Source organism: Balaenoptera musculus, chromosome 4 (assembly GCF_009873245.2).
Source record: "Balaenoptera musculus isolate JJ_BM4_2016_0621 chromosome 4, mBalMus1.pri.v3, whole genome shotgun sequence".
Classification (NCBI taxonomy): domain Eukaryota; kingdom Metazoa; phylum Chordata; class Mammalia; order Artiodactyla; family Balaenopteridae; genus Balaenoptera; species Balaenoptera musculus.
In genome coordinates this window covers 79,273,171-79,295,349 of record NC_045788.1, presented here as the reverse complement: position 1 = coordinate 79,295,349, position 22,179 = coordinate 79,273,171, and the positions used below count along the sequence as shown (strand labels likewise).

The 22,179-nt window shown below is 45.5% G+C and overlaps 1 protein-coding gene across 4 annotated transcripts; it reads right to left on the bottom strand.

Moving 5' to 3' along the window:
• Positions 1 to 92: 92 nt before the first annotated feature.
• Positions 93 to 16,315, bottom strand: POPDC2 (popeye domain containing 2). Of its 4 annotated transcripts, none has more exons than XM_036850726.1 (4): positions 15,415 to 16,315; positions 11,660 to 11,768; positions 5,695 to 6,106; positions 93 to 586 (listed from the first exon to the last, which is right to left on the bottom strand). In XM_036850726.1, exons 1-4 carry the CDS (start codon positions 15,903 to 15,905, stop codon positions 501 to 503), a joined length of 1,098 nt encoding a protein of 365 aa, XP_036706621.1. In that variant the 5' UTR covers positions 15,906 to 16,315; the 3' UTR covers positions 93 to 500. The 4 variants fall into 4 exon arrangements, with proteins under 4 accessions (XP_036706621.1, XP_036706620.1, XP_036706622.1 ...); XM_036850725.1 differs by having other exon boundaries at positions 5,553 to 6,106; positions 15,415 to 16,313; XM_036850727.1 differs by having other exon boundaries at positions 5,839 to 6,106; positions 15,415 to 16,122.
• Between the last annotated feature and the right edge of the window lie 5,864 nt (positions 16,316 to 22,179).

The following is a 22,179-nucleotide window of genomic DNA, read 5'->3' as shown; positions in this document are numbered from 1 at the left end:
AATTTTTAAATAAAACAAGACAAAAACAGTGAAAACTTCTTGGATAGCTGACTTCATTGATCCTTTCAGAACGCTGAAAGAAACAACATAAGGAAAGGAAATGAGTGATTTATTGAGTGCTTACTAGGTGCCACGCCATGTCCTAGGTGCTTTACCTGAATCAACTCATTGAATCCTCACAACCCTGTGAACTGGGTTTTATAATCCCCACTTTACAGACACTCAGAGAGGCTATGTGACTTGCCTGAGATACTGCAGTTAGTAAAGGATAGAATCTGTGCTTTTGCACTTTTGGATGCCTTCTCTGGGAAGGAAGGCTGGTGAAGGCAAAGTTCTAAAAGTCACTTGGGGGCCTTGGTGTGGCTGCAGCACTTTAGCATCTTCTGTGTCTGCTCCGACCTTGCCCATGAGCCTTCCAGAGGGTGAGAAGAGGGGTGTGCACACGAGTGACCTTCCTGTGAGGACTGACGTGGCCAGAGAAAAGGATGGTCCATTGATCCTTACAGTTCAGGAGTCAGAGTTGGAGCCAAGGGGGCCCGTCCCCTGGACATAACTTGAGAGTAGCTCTGGAGAGGAGTTCTAGAAGCTGTGGAAAGACAGAGGAAGGAGTTCAGCACTGTGGCTCCAGATAGCTCGCATAACTTCACAGGGTTCTTTTCACGTCTTTTTTTCCTCTACCAGTTCCCAATATTTTAAGTGTACCCAATGCCTAACATATTAGGGGCAGATGTATCTTTGAATCATTTCCTTCTAGAATATTAGGGTGAGTCAGCTTTGAAGTTACATAGTCCAGTCCTCTAATTTTATAGGAGAAGAGACCAAGAGATCAACTTCGGTTGCTTCCTGTGAAGAATCTATACGCTTCCTATGAAGAATCCTACCTAACATTATGGAATGAGTTCTCAAAATTCTGCATAGAAAATTGGTGAGTTTTATAAAACCCTGTCTTTTATTTTTACAAAGAGAGGGATAGGTAAATGAGGCCTGTAAAACAGAAGTAGAAGAATAACCTGGGGGTGGGCCCGGGTTGTAGGCTGCTGGGATCCCGAGGGCAGGGAGGGAACTGCTGCCTCTAACTTACCTGCCTGAACACGGAGCCTTGGCAGGTCGAGTAGAGCTACCATCTAGAGACCCAGACCCTGAGGCCCCAGGCAGCTCCTGCCATGCCACCTTCAAGGGCAAGTCTTCTGCCGCAGGAGGCTTTCTAGTGGTTCTGGGAGAAACATGCTATTTAACAACACTGACAGCTAACTAAGCACCTTATGGCCACTTCTGAGGGAAAGAGCCTGAATATAGTGTGACGGTGATCAGTCTCTCCTGGGCAAATAAAACAGGTGAAGGTCTGGCTATAGCTTAGTTATTCAGGGGCCAAGGAGCTAGTGTGTGCTTTCTTTGGATCACCACCTTTTTGCTGTTCCTTTTGTTGTCAGGGGATCCTGTCAGCTGCTACCTTCCTTGGAATACCAGACTGGAGGAAATAAGATGGGAAATCATGTATCTCAGAGGAGGAGGGCTAGGGAGCGGAAGAGAGAAGCAGGGGCAGCGTGGGGAGGAGTTTGTTAAATAATTCTATACAGAACAGAATTTTTAAATACCTTATACATTAAACTAGTGCTTTATAGCTTACAAATTGCCTTTGTGTACTTAATCTCAATTACTCCTCACAGCAACCTGGTAAGGTAGACAGAGGCTACCTATCTACTTCTCAGTAGGTACTAATTATCTATGAGACTACTAGCCCTGTTTCGCAGATGAGGAACTGCTCTTGAAGGTGGTTAACTGGCAGGACTAGAGTCACATCTTAGAATCACAGAATCATAGCATCACGGAGTTAGAAGGCACCTTAATAGCAATAACCTAAGGCATCCTTCTCTCAGAGCTTGAATCACCTTAAAAAAAATCTCTGAGAAGATTTCTTCTGATCCCTATTTGAATTCTTCCAGTGACGAGTAACTCACTACTCCTTGAGGCAAATCCATTATTAATACTGAGCTAAAATCCTCTCCTTATAGCTTTCAGCCCTTAATTCATTTCTGTCCTCAAGAACGTCACCAAATTAAGGGAAATTGTAATTCCTCTTCTTTTCAAAATTTGAAGGTATTACTCTTGTCCATCTCTTGCAGATTAAGCATCTTACATTCTTCCAACTGTTACTCATGATTACTCATAATGTGATTACCTGGCACAGTGCCTGAAATACACAGTGGATACTCAGTGAATGTTTGTTGAATTGGTTCTCTGGCCCTTGGTACTATGTCCTGGTCCTGGCCTCCTTCCTTGACCACAGTTAGCCTCCATGTTGTAATCTGTTTCTCATTTGTTTGTTTATTTAAATAATAGAGAGAAAGGAAACAATATATAGTATTTACTTTCAAACCACAAAGTCTTCAGAACAACTTGAAAACATAAGCAAAATTGCCCAAATTTCAGACAGCTTCCAGTTAATTTGTGATAATGGACTCATTATCTGACTTAACTGACCACTTCAGAGATGCATTCATTGAGCATCTCCTTTAAGTAAGACATCAAATGGAGCATTGTGGAGTGTGTTCATAGAATTAACTGGAAAGATTCTAGTGAAGGCAGGGTTAATTTGAGGTCTAACTGTAAGACCCTGCGTGAATACATTATCCTACAGCACTGCTTTGCATGTTAAAAAAAGTAGCACCCAGTTGTGGATAATTCTGGGCACCACCAAACTGAAAAATGTGCTCTCTTCAAAAATAAGCTCCAGTAGAACCTCTGACTATTTTTAGTTGGTCTTAAATTGGCTTGGTGTGAGGGACAAGCGCTGGCGTCAGTGTGATGAAGCTGTGTCCTGACAATGCAGAGTCCAGTCAGCTTCATGCCTCTTATGTAAGTGCTGGGCGGGGATGAATAGCGATGAGCTTACAGTTTTGGTCATTGAAGAGCCAGGGACTAGATGGTGAATTGTGCCCTGCTTTAGAAAGGAAACTAGAGTCAATTGCTACCAGTCACGCGGGACTATGGTTATTCATTACAGTAATAACCCTAAAAGGAGCTTGATGGCAAATAAGTCAAACCAAACACCCTAAAACACAATTCGAGGAAAAGGTCTCTGGGTTAAATTATCCCATTATCACAGACTAAATCGAAAGCCGTCTAAAATTTGGCCGATTTGATCACATTTTCAAGTTGTTCCGAAAACTCTGTGGAAGTAAACAATGTGTTTTTTCCTTTCTCTCTATTACTTAAGCCAAAGAACATTTAAAAACCTACTCTCTTTATACTACAAATACTAGTACTTTAGAAAGTGAGTTATGTTTGCAGTTTTCTCATCTTGAGCCTCAGAAAAGGCTGAATTTGGAAAGAGGCCTTTTATGCAATAGTATTAAGGGTGGAGGACCTGGGAGATGGAGTCGTGACCGCCCTGCACATGAGCATCTGCACTGTCATCACGTGGTAGGTGATAGACTCTTCACAGGTACAGAATGGAGAGAACTCCTAGTCAAGCAGGACCTACCACCCAGCAGGGAGGAGGACAGTCCCAAATCACAAGAGAAATCATAGTGAAGTACAGCAGCGAGTTCTTGCTGGAAGACACGCTGATGTCCTGGGGCTTGTGTCCATTATACTGTTGACTGGCTGCTTCTCTTTCCTCCTCTGAACAGCACATCCTTTGCCTTCTCACATAAACCCAGGAGGGCCTTTGGGGGCCAGCTGGGCCAACACACTCACATGAAGAAAGTGAGGTTCAGTGAGGTTGTGTGGTTTGCAATCAGTAGCAGAGCCACACATAGCAGCCAGGACTTCAGGGTCCCAGTGTGGGTCTCTTTCTTGTTTACAACCCCGCCTGCCTCTTAACGTTTGGGATAATTCATGCATAAGATGTGCAGCCACCAAAGGTGGGAATTTTCACACCTTCACTTGAATGGTTTTCTCTATAGGCAGAGGGAGAGGTACTGATCTTGGAAGAGTCAGGATTAAAAACTAAGTTGGGGATACAGGGCAGCTTAGGAAGAAGAAGAGATAGAGCAAAATAGGAAGTGGGGCAAATGGGAAGAAGGCAACAGAGAGATAAATACAGCAACAGTAAAATGGGGAAGACGTGGAGGACAAATAAGTAGAGGGGAAATTAACCGAGAAGAAGAAACAGGCCTTTTTCTTCTTAAGAGCAGCAAACTGAGGGAACCAAGGACTGAGCAGAAGTCAGAAGGAAGGGAGAAAGAGGAGAACAAATAGAGCCGGGAAAAGAGAAGAAAGCCAGGAAGAACATGAGGACACAGGGAGCTGCTGTGAGTTCAGAGTGTGTGCAGGTGGGTAGCTGTGTTGGACAAAGAGAGGGACCCACAGGACAGAATCCATATGCACTGGTGGGGGTGGGCGAGTAGGGCACAGTGGGAAGGAGGCAACAGGAGAGGACAACACAAATGGAGGAGGTCAAGAAAGTGATTTCGGGTGCCAGACGCTGGTTGTAAGGACTCTGCTTCCATAGATTATCAATTCCACACCTATGAAACCAAATAGCTAACCTTTTATCATTTGCCTCTCTTGCCTCTTTCTTCATTTATATGACTTGCTTTTCAAAATATACAGACCTTCACTTACTTACCTCACGTACCCTAAATGCCTTCCTCACTGAACTAGTGTCTTGGGAAAACAGTCAGTGTTTCCTAAAGAATGATTAATCCCTTAGCTAACCCTCCCCCACCTTGGAAATGCCTTCCAAATTGGGAACAGTGGGATTTTCCTCAGGAAAAGCCAGGCCTGCACCATGGTTGGCTGGAGTCCTAGAGGAATAAGTCACACAGCATTATGAGAGCAGCCAGGGGGAACATGAAAGCAGTTACCCAGAACTGCTCAGCACACACTTTCTTGTACACTCTCCTAAGGTGTGAGCAAAATCCTGCACGTTAGTCCCACCCAGATTACGCCCACTCTACCTCCCGCAGGTGTGGTTTTCTGGGAAAGTCACCCTATCATAGTAATATTCAGTCACAGCAGTGTCCAGTCCTGTGCCTGAGCAAATAACACACTTTCCACTGGCACAGAGGAGAGCAAGGTGGGGACATTTTCCTCCCAGAGTCATTAGCCTCTAATCACAAGCCTCTTCGAAATACTCGATGTTAACAGAGGTACCTGTCCAATCCAGGCTAAATAATGACTGCTTTCCAGAGCTGACTATATGCCAAGAAGAACCATTAGGAATTAGAACCATGCCAGCTTTTTAAAAAATCCTTTAAAATGCATGCCACAAATAAAATCCCCTTTAGTCTTAGCTGTGGCCTTAGTTATTAGCACAACCTTGCAAAAAAAATTAGCCACCTATCTGCTTGCTCAAAATGTTGACCAGCCAGCCCACTTTCAAAAATGCAATCACACTTAATAAGGGATGAGTTCAAAAAAAATTTTTTTAAAAACTCTCATGCTTTGCGTGCACCAAGAGTGAGTTGCTATCTGCAGGGTTGGGTTAATGCCACTTTCTGGGAATCCTCGGGAGGACAGGCTCCATGAAACGATCTTTTGCCCTTACAAACCCAGTTAAGGCCAGCTGTTGGCAAGAAAGTGGCAGCTGCCTTCTGAGTACTTACACAGGATCCTGAGCCCGGCAGCCGTGCCCATGTTAGTTCTCCCCTCACCTCATGTACTCCCCATCACTCTGATAATCCATGAACGATTCTGATCCCGACACCTCCTCAAAATCCTCCAGCACCAGACTGGTAGAGTCCTCACCCAGGACACTGCTGTCGGGCCTGGACATCCTGACCCAGGGAGGAGGTGCAGGAGGGTTGGCGGCCGCTGGAGGTGGGGAGCTAGGGGGTGTTTGCTGGACAGATGTGGGCAGGGCCTGAGGAGGGGGAGATGCGGCAGGCTCACGGACGTCCTTGTCATCCTTCTGAGACTCTGGTCCTGCATCTGGGGCAGCAGGACCTAGGACGTGGTAGAGGCTGGGGAGACGAATGTCGAAGCGCAGCCCAAACTTAGCAAAGAGCTTGTCATTGAGAGCGTAGAGCTTCTCCGAGATGTCATAGCCCAGCAGGGCCGAGAAGAGGCGAGAGATGTATCGCTCTTTGGCCAGAAGGAGGTGGAGACTTTTCCGGGGCCAGGAAATGTAACTACATTCAGTCTCGGCTGTCAGAGTGACCTGAGAGGGGTCAGGAGCAGAGAGTAAAGGTTGAAACTAGAAAATGTGTCCATGCTTAGCACAGAGAAATACAGCATTTACTTGGCAAACTGCTGCACTTTTCCTGAAGAAGCTGTGGAAGTAGCTCTCCATGGCCTTGCCTGGAAGAGGTCCTATGACTGACTTTTACTGCGTGCACTGACATGACAGGGGTGGGGGGTGGTTGTGTGTGTGTGGGTGCTCTTGTCAGGAGCCCTGAGATCAGCCCTTCACTCGCTGGGCCCTCACCTCCTGCAGCCTGAGTATCCGCCTCCGGTCTCCTCAGCTCTCCTACTCTGTGTCCCATGGCTGATCTCACTAATGGCTACAGAAGGTTCTGAGCCTGCTGTGACTACAGGAGAGAAGAAGGGCCACCTAGTGCTCAGAAGAAAGGTCAGGATGCTGATGACAGCTTGTTTTAAGGATAAAAAAAGATAATATATTGGAGTGGGGACACAAAAAAGAGTTGGAAAGAATTTCAGTGAGAGCAGAGCCAGGCTGCATCCAGCGGACAGAATGCTGGCTTGGGATTCAGGCCCGTGAGCTGCTCTTGACTTGGGCCCTACAAGTAACCAACTGGATCCGATTACTGAAGTCAGGAAAAGGGCACAGAGGAAGAGGAACTCTTTCTTTGGGGTTGGGGGGGCCGCCACCTTGCAGCATGAGGGATCTTAGTTCCCCGACCAGGGATCAAACCCGTGCCCCCTGCATTGGAAGTACAGAGTCTTAACCACTGGACCTCCAGGGAAGTCCCAAGAGGAACTCTTAAGAGCACAGAGTAGAAGGACACCCCACTCTCCATTTATTTAGACATCTAGAAATTTCTGGGCACTCACTATGTGCCCATGATACAAAGCTAAGTTACACTAGCAGGGTCAATAACGTGTGCCCAGCACAGAGTAGGTGCTTGATAAACCTTGTTAAAACAATGATGGTAAAGCTAGGTTTCAAATGAAAACATGCTTAGGACAGTAAAGAAAAAGGGTGTGGAATCACACAATTCTTTATACTCTGGCCATAATACTTTAAACGTGAGCAGGTTGGCAGAGCTCAAGATGATTTGTGAATCGAGACAGTGGAAATGAGGAGGAGGAGGACAGCAGCTGACATTTACTGAGAGGTGACCACATGTTGGCATTGTGTTAAATCCTTTATGTGGGTCGTCTCATTAAAGGTAGGGTTGGCTTTCCAAACATTCTTTGTTAGAGCTCGTATATAATCCTTTTATTTCTTTGCCTCCAGAACTCCCCCTCCCCTCCCCTCAATCATCAGCACTGAAGTCAGGGCTCTAAATTAACTCATCAAGACCAGAAACAAGTTTAAAGTTCTGGCTTTACCGCTTTACTAGCTGTGTGACATCAGATGAATTGCTTAATCTCTCCGGGCTTGTTGCCTCATGGGAAAGAATTATTACTCACAATCCATCCATTACTAATTTGGTTCAGCAAGTAATTGTCACATCTGCCATAACCCGTACTTTCGATGTACTTAGTAACAATTCCCAAACAAGAAATAAGGGTGCTGCATATGAAGTGGGTGTGTGTAAGAGCTAATCTGGACGCAAACAGCGTCCTCAAAGCTGAACACAAAGACCGTGGGCATTCTTGTGAACATGCTGTTACTTCTTCCATATTAAAATGAATCAAAATTTTAAAATTAAAATCCTTTTTCTTCACTTCACTTCCTTTGCTAGCTAACACTCCATTGATTTGCTCTCCTTTTCAGCAAAGCTCCATGAAAAAGTTGTCTATACTTGCTGTTACCAATTCCTCTTGCACTCTCTCTTTAGCCAGCAAGGCTTTGCCCCAGTGGTCCACAAACTGTTCCTGGCAAGGTCACCAATGACCTCTACATTGCTGAGTCTGACAATCAGTTTTCATAGCATTCAGTCTCTCCTCTTTGATACTCTTTACTTGGTTCTCAGGATGCCATACTCTCCTGGTATAATCTCCTGATTGGTCCCTTTCAGCTTCCTTTGCTGCTTCCTCTTTTTCCCTCCAACTTCTTAACACTAGAGTATCCCAGGGTTAATGGATTCTTGAACCCCCTTTCTGTCTACGCGCACTCACTTGGTGATCTTGTCCTATCCAATGGCTTTAAACATCATCTGTGTGCTATGACTTCTCAACCTCAGACCTTGTTCCTTAATTCCAGACTCAAATATGCAACTGCCTTTGCAGTGCCTCCATTTAAATGTCCATAGATGACGCAAATCTAACCCTCCCCAAACTGGACTTCCTCTCTTCTCACAAAGCCAATACTATTGTAGCCTTCCTTATCTCAGTTGATAGCAGCTCCATCCTTCCAGTTGCTCAGGTCAAAAGTCTTAGAGGTTTTCTTAATCCTCTTTCTCTCATGCACTACATCCAATGCATTAGGAAATCCTTTTGGCTCTATCTAGAAAATATACGCTCTGGCCCTAGACGATGTGGCTCCATATCACCTCTCTGACTTCCTCTCCTACTATACTCTCCCCTCCCTCTCTCTGTTCCAGCCACATTGGCCTCCTTTCTGAACCTCAAACATGCTAGTCCTTCCCATCACCCAGCTTTTGCACTGGCTCTTCCCTCTGTCTAATATGCTGTTCCCCCTGATATTCTCAGAGCTCACACTACCAATCACTTCAGGTCTTTGCTCAGATGTCGCCCATTCAACAAAGACTTCCATGAACACCCCATTTAAAATTGCAACTACAGTTGACCCTTGAGCAACACGGGTTTGAACTGCATGTGTCCATTTAAATGGGGATTTTTTTTTTGAATAGTAAATACTAAAGTACTACACAATTGGCCGGTTGTTTGAATCTGAGGATGTGGAACCCCAGATATGGGGGAACATATATTTGGCGGTTGGACTATATAAATTATACATGGATTTTCTACTGCGTGAAGGGTTGGCGCTGCTACCTCCTGTGCTGTTCAAGGGTCAACTTTATCTCTCCCTTAATTACACTACTCTATTTTTTTTTTTTTACTAGAAGTTATTATCTTTTAACATATTACATAATTTACTTATTCATTATGTCTATGGCTTATTTTTTGTCTCCCCTACTAGAATGTAAATTGCATGAAGGCAGGGACCTTCATCTGTTCTATTGACTGATATATTCCAAGCACCTTTAATAGTGCCCAGGTGAGAATTCCCTGGCGGTCCAGTGGTTAGGACTCTGTGCTTCCACTGCAGGGGGCACAGGTTCAATCCCTGGTTGCGGAACTAAGATCCCACATGCCACATGGAGTGGCCAAAAAAAAAAAAAAAAAAAAGATAGTGCCCAGGTTACAATAACTGCTCAATAAATACTACTGAAGTGAATGAATGAAATCAGGAGAAGACTACCAATCTTGTATGTTGCAAAACAACCTGATGTCGTTTTCTCATGTCCTATGTAAAATCCTTCCTAAAGGTCTTCAGGAAACCAATGGTTTGACTGATTCCCACATACACATGCACATGTCTGTAATAAAGTTTTGACCAGCTCTTTCTTTAATCCTCACCTTCGAAGCTGGGTGAATGGATTAAATAAGCTGACGTACGTAAAGAGACCTTGGGTCCAGTAAAACATGATGCAAGTTGGAGAAATAATGCCGATTTTTGTGTGATCCCTCCCATGCTATGTTCTGGGTGACTAATGAGAGGGTCACAGTGCTTAACAGTCAATAAATTCTTAATTGAATTCTTGAGAGGTGTGATGGAATGTTGATTCCCTTGTGGTAAACTCAGTAAGAATTATGATTCAGTCACTGTGGATTCCCTATTAGTCAACAAAGACTATGCAATTGCAAAGGCAAGGACAAGATGAACTACAACCCGAGACAACACTTGACATTTGCAAAGAGGAAATGGGACTTCACAGAACCAAGAGCAAATATGTGGATCTCATTGCTCCCAATGGGGATGCATGCTAAAAATACAAATGGGAGAAATATGACAGTCCCTACATCCCTCTCAGATGACTGAGAGGCCATCTGGGGTCACAGCCCTTCCTTTCAAGCATAACTTAGGGGAGGACGCCTGGCTTATCCACCACCTGTTTCTCAGTTTCAGTGTCAGAAACAGAGCCTGGTCTGGCTGGCTCAGGACCTGACTCAGGCCTCCTGAGGGTTCTTATGGTCCTGGGAGGGTTCTCAAAGGAGACTGCTGGGAGGCTTGGAGAGGACGTGAGTGTGTGGTGGATGAGGCACGTTCAGAGGGGATCTGTGGCTGGTGGTCTAGGCAGTGGGATCAGGATTGCCTCTCAGGCTCTGTCCTCACAGAGCCAAGAGTCAGGGTGGGGCGGAAGCAGGCCCAGCCAGGTGGCACTGCCTGGCATGTGTCTATTCTGGGGTTGGCTCGAATGCTCGCCTGAGGGACTCCCTGATAGAACTGGTAGGAGACACAGGGAACCCAGTACTGGCAAACTATCTGGACAGGGGAGTCCCTATAATGGTGGGTATGTGTAAACTCCACTCTCCTGGTAACCCTCCCATTTTAAAAAAGAATAGAAATAGTGGTGTCAGGCCACTTGGCTTTGCCACTTTCTAGATGAAGACCTTAGGCAAATTACTTGAGGTTTCTAAGCCTTAGTTCCCTCATTTGTTAAACATGTTAATAACAACATTCAACCCAGAGGATGGTTGTGAGACTCAATAAGGCAATAAAATAGGTAGTGCCTGCCACGTGCTAGCCATTCAGTAAGTGAGAACTACAAAGAAGGTAACTGGAATCTGAAGGATTGGCAGAGAAGAGAGGAGGGCTCTAGCAGCCAGGCCCTGAACTTGGAGTGTGTATGTGATGTCCTCTGGAGCCCTCTGAGACACCAACTGCCCACTGCCGAGTCAGTTCAGCGAACCTTTACTGAACACCTACTACTGTGCACAAGGTATTGCCCTTTGGAGCCTGAAGATGGAGAGGAGAGCCCAGATTTCTACCTCAAGGAGTTTACTATGTGAAAGACAGAAAGGAAACCAAATCGTTAGAGACATGTGCGCAGTCAGCATGGTAAAAGGAATAGAAGAGGCATGTAGGCGGTGTGCAGAGCGGAAGCTGGTGAGGTAAGCCTGGGCAGGCCTCAGAGGAAGTGAGATGCCATGGCCTCCTCTGGATGAGGAAAGTGCATTTCAGATAGGAGCGACAGTAGGAGCCAAGGCATGGCCATTGCAAAACAATGTGGTGTGTTTAGGGAAGTACTAGTAGTTCGGTAGGGCTGGTATGAGCAGGAACTGTGAGGAAGGAAGGGACTAGAGATGTGGCTGGATGTCACTAAAGGTCTTGAGTTACTCCCTAAGGAATGTGGGCTTTTCCCTTGTGGTCACTGGGGTCTTCTGGAAGAGTTTTCGGCATAGGAGTGACATAGCCCCCCTCTCAGGGGTCTGCACCACCCTACCCCACCCTTCCTCTGCCAGGCACTTTTTCCACAGGAGGAGGGTGCTCCCACCCCAAGCATCATATTGGCAGTTGTTCAAATGACAGATGTAAGAGGGGAAAGATGGAGGCAGGGATATTGCTGGGTTACAGTGGGATGGGCTGGGGCGGTGCTGCCATGGGGCTCCCTATTACCTGGAAGACCCCCTCCGCAGAGGGATGCAGCGATTCCCACTCGGGAGAGTCCATGAACTGGTAAGGAAAGATGTAGTGCAGAAACTGCCCGTCCTGGCTCACACGAACCCTGGCAAAGGGAGAGAAGAGACTGTGTGGGAAAAGGGAAGTGGCTACCCGAATCCTCTCCGAAGTCTAAGTTACATGTTAAAAAGTGGAAAATGATTAGGGTCCAGTATGGGCTCTTTCCTCTTTTCCCCAGAAAACTCAGAGTCTCAGCCTCAACCTCTCCTCTGAAGTGAGTTATACTGGGAAAGAAGGTTCCTCTATCAGGCAGAGGGGGCAGATCAAAAAGATCTTTAAGGTGCATCCTGTCCATTTGGAAGGAGCTACTGTTCACTTTTTCTGGAGCTTTATTGGCTAAACAATTATGTATGGAGCACCTTCTGTGTTCCTGGAAATCTGGGAATGTGGAGATGATCTGATCCTTTCCTTTAAAGACGTCACAATTTAGTGGAAGTCACAGGCACATAAATAACTGGCTGTAAGTCAGCGTGTGCTACTGTGGGACAGGAGACTAGAGGACGGAGAGAGCTTAGTTCTCTCCAAGTGGCAGACTTCTCAAAGATGATATCTGAGCTGAGTTTTGAAGAATGAATAGGATATTGAGAAGCAGATCAGAATGGGAATGGAGATCTGAGAAATCCAGTGTGGAATTCTGTTTTCCAATATCTGCTTTTTCCCTTCCTCCATATTTGGAATTTTAGCTGGGTTCATGGCTGCCCGGCTAAACTACATTTCCCTACCCCCCTTGCCGCGAGGTAGAGCCATGTGATTACGTTTTGGCCAAGGGGATATTAGCACTCCACACCTTGCTCCTAGTGAGTGCCTAGATATATATGTATGTGTGCAAATTACCAAAGACCACCATCAATTAATAAATTATTGCGTATTATCTGACAACCTAAAGATGGAAGACAGAAGGGGACGTAGGTCTCAAACTAAGCCCAGGATGTGGTGTCAACCTACACTCTCTGATGGCAGAAACGCACCTGCTCCTACAAGACCTATCAATATGTGTAGATAGCCATCAGAACTTCCCTGAGTAATGAAAGGATACAAGGAAAAATGAAGTGCCCCGTTCTCCTACCTCACAGTCTTCACATATTCTGTCCCCTCCAGCTGCCTTTCTTCCCAATCCCCACCTTCTCCTCAGGCCTCAGCTTAAACATTCTTTCCTCCAGGAAATCTTGTCTGGCCGCCCCAGGAAAGTTAGGTCCACCGCTTAAATGCTCTCATTGCACTTTGCCTTTCTCCTTGGAAATACTATGTCTGTTGTTCACCACTATGTCAAACATGAATTAGTGTCTCTCTTCATAGACTGTAAGCTCCGTGAGTACAAGGAAAATATTTTTCATTTTTTAACACAAGATCCCTAGTCCCTAGCCCTCTTCATAAATATTTTTGGAAAGGGGGAGGGAGGAAGGAAGGGAGAAAGGAAAGGAAGAAGGAAGGAACGATCAAACAAATGAACTCACTGTGTCACCATAAATGGGACCAAAACCTCAAAGAAAAGCTTCTCTAACAAAGGAAGAAAGACAACAGGAAAGAAATGAGGCTGCTGCCACACACATCAGATCCTCCCATCCTCTCCCCAGGCAAGGAATCTGGACACCCAAGCAAGCCACTGAGGAAGGACAAGATTTTAGAGTGTGAGTAACATCTAATGAGCCTGCATGACTCCCTGAAGCCATTCACATTGTATATTGTATCCTTTGTAGTTTGAGTCTCCTCTTCCTTCTTGATCTCCTGGACATCAGGTAATTTCATCCTCCAAGAAGAGCTTAGACAGTTAGTTGCCTCTTCAGGAGTTCATGCTTGGGATTGTATATGAGAGAAAATCTCCAACAGTAAGCACAGCTTAACAGGGTGATGAACTTTGAGGAAGTCACTTTGCCTTTCTGAGTCTTGAAAGGGATTGACTGCCTTATGAAAATAAAACAAAAAGGATGTCTGAGATTTCAGCAAAGCGCTCCAGATGAGAGTCTGCACGTGAACTGGGGAGGTCTCCACAAGAAGCCTCCATTTCCTGGCGTGGAGTTCTTGTCTGCTGCTTTGAGGTGTTTGGTACCTCACCAGCCAAAGGTACAATGATTCTCCTTTAAAGCTGGAGCCTGGTCATATAGACTAGAAGCTCCTTTCCCCAGCTCCAACTTAGCAAAGTTGAGACAGGATGACGTTGAAAGATCTCAAAACAAAACTCTTACTTCCAAACCTTGCAAAGCAAGAAAAATATCAAAATTGTCTAAGTTTTGACTCAGGTTTTGGATGCTAAGTATAATAGGAAAAGCCACACTGAGAGGGCAAGGCCCCCTCTCCTCTTCACAGGGACGTGGTCTTCTACAAGTTCATGGTAAATCCATTATATAAAAGATACCTGAACCATACAATAATCCTGATGTATGGTTTATTTACACTTCAGTTCACCCATAAATGAAATGAAACATCACAAAACCTCATAGCTCATTCAACCCAGGACCTCAGACTCCAAACAAAATAAAAACATGTATACATCACACTTTGATTCTATACATTAATACATAAATGCATATTATTACTAGTAGCAGTAGTTGTTGTAGTACCATCATCAATGTCAAACTCCTTTTTTTCCCCACTGTGGCTGGCGGTGTTATCTGGTTTATTTCTTTTTTTTTTTTTTGAAATCAGACCCTTCTGATTACTTTCTTGTCTTTCTACCACATTCTCCTGGTCTCAAGAAAGCAGGAAAGAGGAAATTAAGGACAAAGCTTTTGAAATACTCTACTTGCTTTCCACAGAGCCAGCCCAGGTACATACCAGGTTAAGATGCTTAGCTCCACATACAAGTCCCACTAGGGCAATATTTCAAAGAATTCACAATTTCCTACCAACTGTGCAGCACAGAGCTCCATGGTATATTTGTTCAGAAGAGGTCAGTCAATGGCCAATGCTCGCATGCAGCCTGACCAGGCATACACTAATCCTGACAAAGCCCATTTCTGCTAAGGTCTGACTGTCAGCCTCCTTAAAAGGTGTCAGCCAGGTGTCTCCACCATATACTCAAAGAGACACACGTGGGCATCACTACTCCTCCCTCACTGTCTGGCCCGCAGGTTTATAGCACTTTACTTCCTCGTCTGTAAGAATCTCAATAGAACAATTGGAAGTGGAAAAGTGGACAAGGGGTATTCCTGCTCCATACCTGGGTATATACAGAATGGCTTTACCATAGAATCTGTATGGGATATTCCCCAAGATCTTTGATGTCCTGGAGGGAACAGGGGTTACAGGAAACCCCCTCTGTTTTGGCACTGTTTCTTGTACATACTTGGCACTTAGCAAATGTTGAATGCATATGGAAGGAATGAATTAATCTTATTGAAATGTCCGGTTTTCCAAAGCTTACAGAGATATTGCTGCAGTTTAGGCATGACGTGCTGGAATGTGTGTGTGGTGTGGTCATTTCAGACCCAGGCTCAAGAAACGCTCAGCCCACACCTCCCAGCACAAGTGCACACACAATCCTTCCTGCCAATCAAGGTGCCTCATGAGCTAGTTTCCTCATGGAAAATGCTAAGAAAGGGGAAGCAAGCGCATGCTTAGAAAAATCTATTTTGGTTTGTTTGACTTGCCACATCCTTCCTCAGTGGAAGGGACGTGAAATGGAAAGGGAGGCACTGGGAAATTAGAAGCGTGGGCGTGGGGAAGAAATGCTGGGCATTGACAGAGCGGCTTACCGGCCAGAAAGTAGCAGGGACAGGCGGTCTATGGGCGTCTCGCCCTCCACGGCGTAGGTCTGCTCCGTGGCCAGAGTCAAGACTTGCTCCTCGCAGCAGCGAATGATCTCCTTGTACGCTGGCAGGGGTACCTGCAGGGGCAGGCACAGCGTCTTGTAGAAGAGCTCGAACTCCTCAGGGAGGGTGTCCTCGCGCAGGCGGTACACCAGGTGTGCCAGCTGGAGCACGCAGGCCGTCGCCAGCAGGACGCTCCAGAGGACGATGTCCAGGCCGCAGGCATCGAACCAGCCCCACAGCACACAGCACAGGTAGCCCGTGCCCAGGAAACCAAAGAGGTAGAAGCACCCATACACCCCGCTGCCCCCCATGAAGCCCAGGAGCAGGAGGCAGGTGGCCAGGTGGTAGACAGCCCCTTCCTGGTCCCGCCTCCAGCCGACGCACAGCGGCCCGCTCCAGAGGAGCTGGCCCACTGCGCTGCCGTTGCTGCTCATCTTCGGGCCTCAAAGCCTGTCGGGCTCTAAGACCGTCCCCACGTGGGAAATCCAGGAAGTGGGTTAGCCTGTCCTCTCAGATGTCATCTCACCATTGGCTTCTCCCCACAGCTCCACCTTTCCTGGGAGGAATGCTTCCAGTAGCTTGGGGAATGAATAGCAGAACATAATACACTTCATGGAGAACTGAAAACCTTTCTTTCTCTTTCCCTCAGCAAGGCTCTGGCCCTCCCTGCAGAGCTCTGACGAGCATGCACGGCTCCAGGTTTCTTAGGACGGTCTTCACACTTGGCTCCTGGCAGGAAACCTAAACTGTCCTGAGGAAAAGATAGGACTATGGGGCTGAAAACTTCAGCAGTGAGGGATAAAAAAGCAGCCACATCCTGCTCTCCGTTGTCCCCAAACAGAATGAGGAGAGCCCAGCACGGGAGTGCACATTTGTGCTCCATTTGGAATGCATCTCTCTTGGCACCGGAAGAAAGGGTGACCCCAGATGGATACCATGTTTGGAATTGGAATCCAAGAGGTACTGGCAGTGAGAAAAAACAGGCCAGGCACACAGGCAGGCTGGAAGAGCACTTAACATACCTCCCCAGAGGACAAGATAAGACCTGGGGCAAAAGAGGCATGTGTGTGTGTGTGTGTGTGTGTGTGTGTGTGTGAGAGGGTGGACAAAGGGAAAGTGAGCACAGAATTTACTGCCACACCTCAGGCAGGACACTGTCCAGAGCCCCCTCTGGGAGGGCTGGGGGCTCTCCTGAGGTAGGAGGACACTTCAAGGTCGGAAAGTGTGGGACTATTATCAGAAAAAATGCTAACAGTGAGAAGTGGAAAACCCCTTGAAGGCCTTTATGAAGTCACGTTGGAAATATGACTTTATTTGAAATAAGCATTTATTTGACAACCATTAAACAAAATTAGCTATGCAAAGCAGCTTTTTGAATTCTGACTTTCTCCTGCGTGTATCTGGATCTAGTAATAGTTAATACAATGGTAATACATTGCTCAGACCATCACCCCACCCACCCCAATATTGGCAAATTATAATAACCATCACCTATTGAACACCTACAAAATGGCAGACGCAGATTAGGTATTTTACATACACATGATTTAGTCATCACACAACCATTCCAAATAAATATTATCCTCCTTCTACATCTGAAAGAAACTGAGGTTTAGAGAGGTAACAAGTTCCAACAGGTAGTAAGTGACAGAGGCAGGATTTTTTTTTTTTCTTTAATAAATTTATTTATTTATTTATTTTTGGCTGCATTGGGTCTTTGTTGCTGCGTGCGGGCTTTCTCTAGTTGCGGTGAGCGGGGACTACTCTTCGTTGCGGTGCGTGGGCTTCTCATTGCAGTGGCTTCTCTTGTTGCGGAGCACGGGCTTCTAGGCACGCGGGCTTCAGTAATTGTGGCACGTGGGCTCTAGAGCGCAGGCTCAGTAGTTGTGGCACGTGGGCTCAGTAGTTGTGGCTCACAGGCTCTAGGCGCACGGGCTTCAGTAGTTGTGGCACACGGGCTTAGTTGCTCCACGGCATGTAGGGATCTTCCCAGACCAGGGCTCGAACCTGTGTCCCCTGTATTGGCAGGCGGATTCTTAACCACTGCGCCACCAGGGAAGTCCCAGAGGCAGGATTTGATCTCATCTATCAGACTTACTGCTGTGTCCCAAGTAGTTTGCACAGTTAGTGGAAATACAGGACGAGATCCATGACTCCTAACTCCACTCCCCCCAGAAAGTCTGAGGACGTTCAGGAACTTCTGGATGAACCTGGGGTCTACCTTGGGTCATCAATTTGAAATCTGGGAATATGCAAACACTAAACTAAGAAATGTCCCTCTGGCTTCCACATGACTCCTTGATTTTGTTTCCTTATTACCATTACTCCTACAGCCCCTGAGGTATGGGGGCGGGGACAGGGGGTGGAGGCACCCAGTAACCTTCCAGAACTATTCAAGTGCTCAATCCATAGGGACCTTTATTATACTGCTAGTAACCTAACTAAAATTAGTGAGAAATTAGGAATTGTCAAATATGCAGAGGAGTAGAAGTTTTCAACTCAACACACATTGAGTGCCTGCTATGAGCCAAGCACTTAGAGAATCAAAGATTCCCAAGAGCTTTCACTCTATCAAGGGAGAGATACCTCAAAAAACAACCTCAATTCAGTGTGGGAAGCATAGTAACTGAGTTGAGTTTAGGAGAGGTGGCAGCCTAGAAGGAAGGTGGCATTGAAGAAGGAAGACACAGGTGCTAACAAGGAATTTGGGGTGCAGGGGTTGAATTAGCCAGGTAGAGGGAGAAGAGGATTTCTAGCGGTGAGAACAGCAGAAGAAGCATAGGCACGGAGGTGTGAAAATGTACGGCATGTTGAAAGAAGCTGGTTTTTTTCTTCTTTAATTACAATCACCTAACCAACAAATGTGCATCTTATTCCCTTTTTTCTAACGTTGAGGGGGAAAATCAGTGGCAAAGGAAAAGAGCTAGAGAGCTCCTGGAGAAGGGCCCCGTGCCCCACCCCGCCGCCCTCGCCCCCAGCCTTTCCCACAGCAACCATTTGGGTCCTTGATGTCATTTCAGCAGTGGATTTTGGGGATTTCCATATGCTGCTTTTCTGTCACCTGCCTGCCCCCTGGCCAAGCCACCCCCTGTAGCAAGCAGCAGCTGCTCATCCCTCTGCCAGCTGTGAGCAAGGAAATGAGAAGCACAGGAACAGAAACAACCAAGGCTCTGCCCAAGATAGAATTTCAAAGCAGGTCATCTTTCTCAGCAAGCCTGACCAATGGGCTGGTCCTGAGCCCTTAAAGAGACAGGCAGACCAACTGACTGCTGCTCTCAGCCTGCCTTCTTTGTCAATCCACAGATGTGCTCATCTGAGCAGAAGGTACTAACATTTATCAAGCAGTTATTGTTTCCTCATGTCTCCCCATGATACTCTATTTTTAATGAAAGAAACAAGCTCAGAGAGGTTAAGGAACATCCCCAAGGTGACAGAGATAGTATGTGAATAGGGGCTAAAGCCTAGGTCATTGTGACTCTAAATTGTATGTTTTCTGTGCTGTACCACCTTGCCAGGTACTTTGGGGAGTTAATATGTGTCCATATGCAGGCTCATTCATTGCTACCAGGGATTTGAGTATGCCGCTGGGGTGGCATAAACCCCACATGCTGCCTGTAGTGACAGTGACAGTGATGCCTGTGGGGTGGGACCTATGACAGGAATACAGTGAAAAGCTGTATCTTTGTTTTTAAAACCAGGTTTGATAGAAGAGGAAAGAAAAAAGTGTGTGTCAAAATGGAATGTTCTTATAAGGAAAGCCACAAATACGCAGGCAGAAGCACGGTAGAAAATATTTGGGGAGAATAAAAGGAAAGACACAGAAGTCACATCATTTGTTGAGTCAATTCTATTGAATAAGCATTTACTTAGGACAAAGTATGTGTGCCAGGAACTGGGGGTAGAAGATGAGGAAGACAATGAGTGAAGGAGACTGACCCAGAAAGAACTACAACCCAAAAAATACACTTATTGGGCATGTGACCAATGAGACATAAGAGAATGTGTCAGGGAGCTTCTGGAAGAAGTCTACTCCCTGGTGGAGACAGTAAGGAGGCCTGCTACCTTTCAGCCTGGCTTGAATACAGTTGTGTGATGATATAATGCCTGAAGCTACCACAACCATGAGATAGGAAGGGGTTCAAAGGAAGCACTGATAGGGGAGCAAAGAATTCAGGAAAAACATCACAAGGGAAGATGACATTTAAGCTGGTTTAAAAAGCTGAGTAGGTGTTCCCCAGCTAGGGGAGGGCATTCCAGGAAGGGAGAACAGAATGTGAAGTCAAGTCCAGAAGTAAAATGAAAATACTTGGCATATTCTGGTAACAGAGAACAGTTTGTTACCAGTGAATCAAAGGGAGCAGCAGGGCACAAGGCAGGAGAGGCAGGCCGGGGCCAGATTACGAAGTCAGCCGGCTACACCATCTCTCCAAGAGTGGTCATGGACCATGGCTGGCCCGAGAGCTGTTACTGGTCCATGATGAGATATGGACAGAAACTGAGAGAACTTAAGACATCTTTATACAGTTTGACAGGAAACTTATTAGTCTGTGAATTGGAAAAAATTAAAGTAGTAGTAGTTTACTACTTATAGTTTGAGAAACTACATGTAGTTTCACCACAGGTAGTTTGAGAAACACTGGGCTTGATGCTTTTAATGCTTTCCTAATATAGTTATTAAAATAGAACACAGGCATGATTCTAGGCATTGGACACATACTGCTGAGTTGATCTTAGGCAGACACTACTGGTTCCTTATCCATTTCTCCTTTTTCCCCCAGTTTATGGAACTCTGATTTTGTTTGGGCGATATGTAAAGGAGGGTGGGCTTCTCTCCCAGTTGCCAGGGCCTGAAATAAGACTGGTCAAGGGACTTCCCTGGTGGTGCAATGGATAAGACTCCGAGCTCCCAATGCGGGGGGCCCGGGTTCGATTCCTGGTCAGGGAAATAGATCCCACATGCATGCTGCAACTAAGAGTTCGCATGCCACAACTAAGGAGCCCACCTGCCGCAACTAAGACCCGGTACAACCAAATAAATAAATAAATATTTTTTAAAAAACTGGTATCAAAAAGACTTCCAAGTTAAAAAAAAAAAAAGACTGGTCAAATCCAAGCACGATATCCCATTCCCCACAATGGCAACTAGTTTAGGAGTGGACATGTGACCAATGAGACATAAGAGGACACGTGTGTGGGAGTATCTGGGGAAACGTATACTCCCTGATAGAGACAGTAAGGAAGGCTACTACCTTTCATCCTGGCTTGAATACAGTTGTATGATGATGTAATGTTTGAAGCCACTGTACCCATGAGATAGGATAGGCCTAAGGATGAGAAGGTTAAAGAGGAGAAAAATAGAACAAGCCTTGGTTCTTCAAAGTATCACTGAGCCATTGTCTCAAACCTGAAACTTTCAACCTTCAGACTTTATGACAGGAGATAAATTACATTTATTACTTAAGTCTCTGTAGTTGGGTATTCTGGTACTCGCAGCTGAAGGCATTCAGATTCCGATCTCCCTAAGGATCTCCGTAAGGACTACTATTCAACCAACAGTTCTCCGAACATCTGCTGATTGTTTTATTCTATGAAAACTGAACGTCATATGACTTGTTATTTGCTACCAATAATTTTCTCTCAAAAGTCTGAGTAAACTGAGAGGAACTGCTCCTTTAAACTCAATCTGACCATTCAGGATGACTTGGTTGTTAAGTGAACACGATGATTTAGTGCAAAGTTGGTTGTCTACTCAATACCCATTTACCATTTACCACTTCCTCCTTGTAACAGAATTCCAGTTTTGTTCTGATATCTCACCTACACATGGATCCAAGGAGGAAATCCTGTTTAAGCCAGTCAGCAAAAGGCATTCTGTTGACAATTATTATTGGTCCATAAAAATACACATAACCTAATTTGGCTCAATCAGACCAAAAAAGAGGGGGTTGGGTGTGGGGACTTCATGCCTTAGGAATGATTTCTCTTTCCTCTGCTGCACTTGAACAAGAAAGTACATTATTAGCTTCATTAGTCCTAGGAGAGAGCTCTGAGATGAAAGTAACTTGAGTCTTGGATGGCACCACTGAGCCTTGATATCATTGCATCTAGAGCTTTCCCTAACCCTGGACTGCCAGTTATGTGTTTCCCTTGATGAGGATTTTGTATTACTTAGCTGTCAAAAGCACCATAATTAACACAGATAGAACTACCATCTAGCAGTTTATAATAGCTAAAGAAAGAAACACTGGGTATAGTCACACATGCACTCTTTTAAGGAAAATATTTATCATAGCACTGAATATTCAACTTTATATTTTTATAGCTTATATACATATATCCACCAGAATATAAGCTCTTTGAGAGCAGGCTATGTCTTACTAATCTTTGTTCACTACTTAGCACATAGTTGGCATTTACTATGTCCTCAGTAAATGTTGAGTCAAGCAGCCTCTATTCTTGAGGACAGGGGATATGTCTGGTTCACACATAAATACTCAACACTTAGGGCAGTTCCTTGCACATAATAAGCCTTCACTAAATATGTACTGAGTGAATAAATGAATTTACAACTATGAATATATGATGTTTATATTAGACACCTGGTACAGGAAAGAACATTGGGCTTTTGGGCTTGAACTCTAATGACCAAGACTCACATCCCAGTTCACCAGATATTTAACCAGAGCAACTTCCTTAACCTGAGTGCCT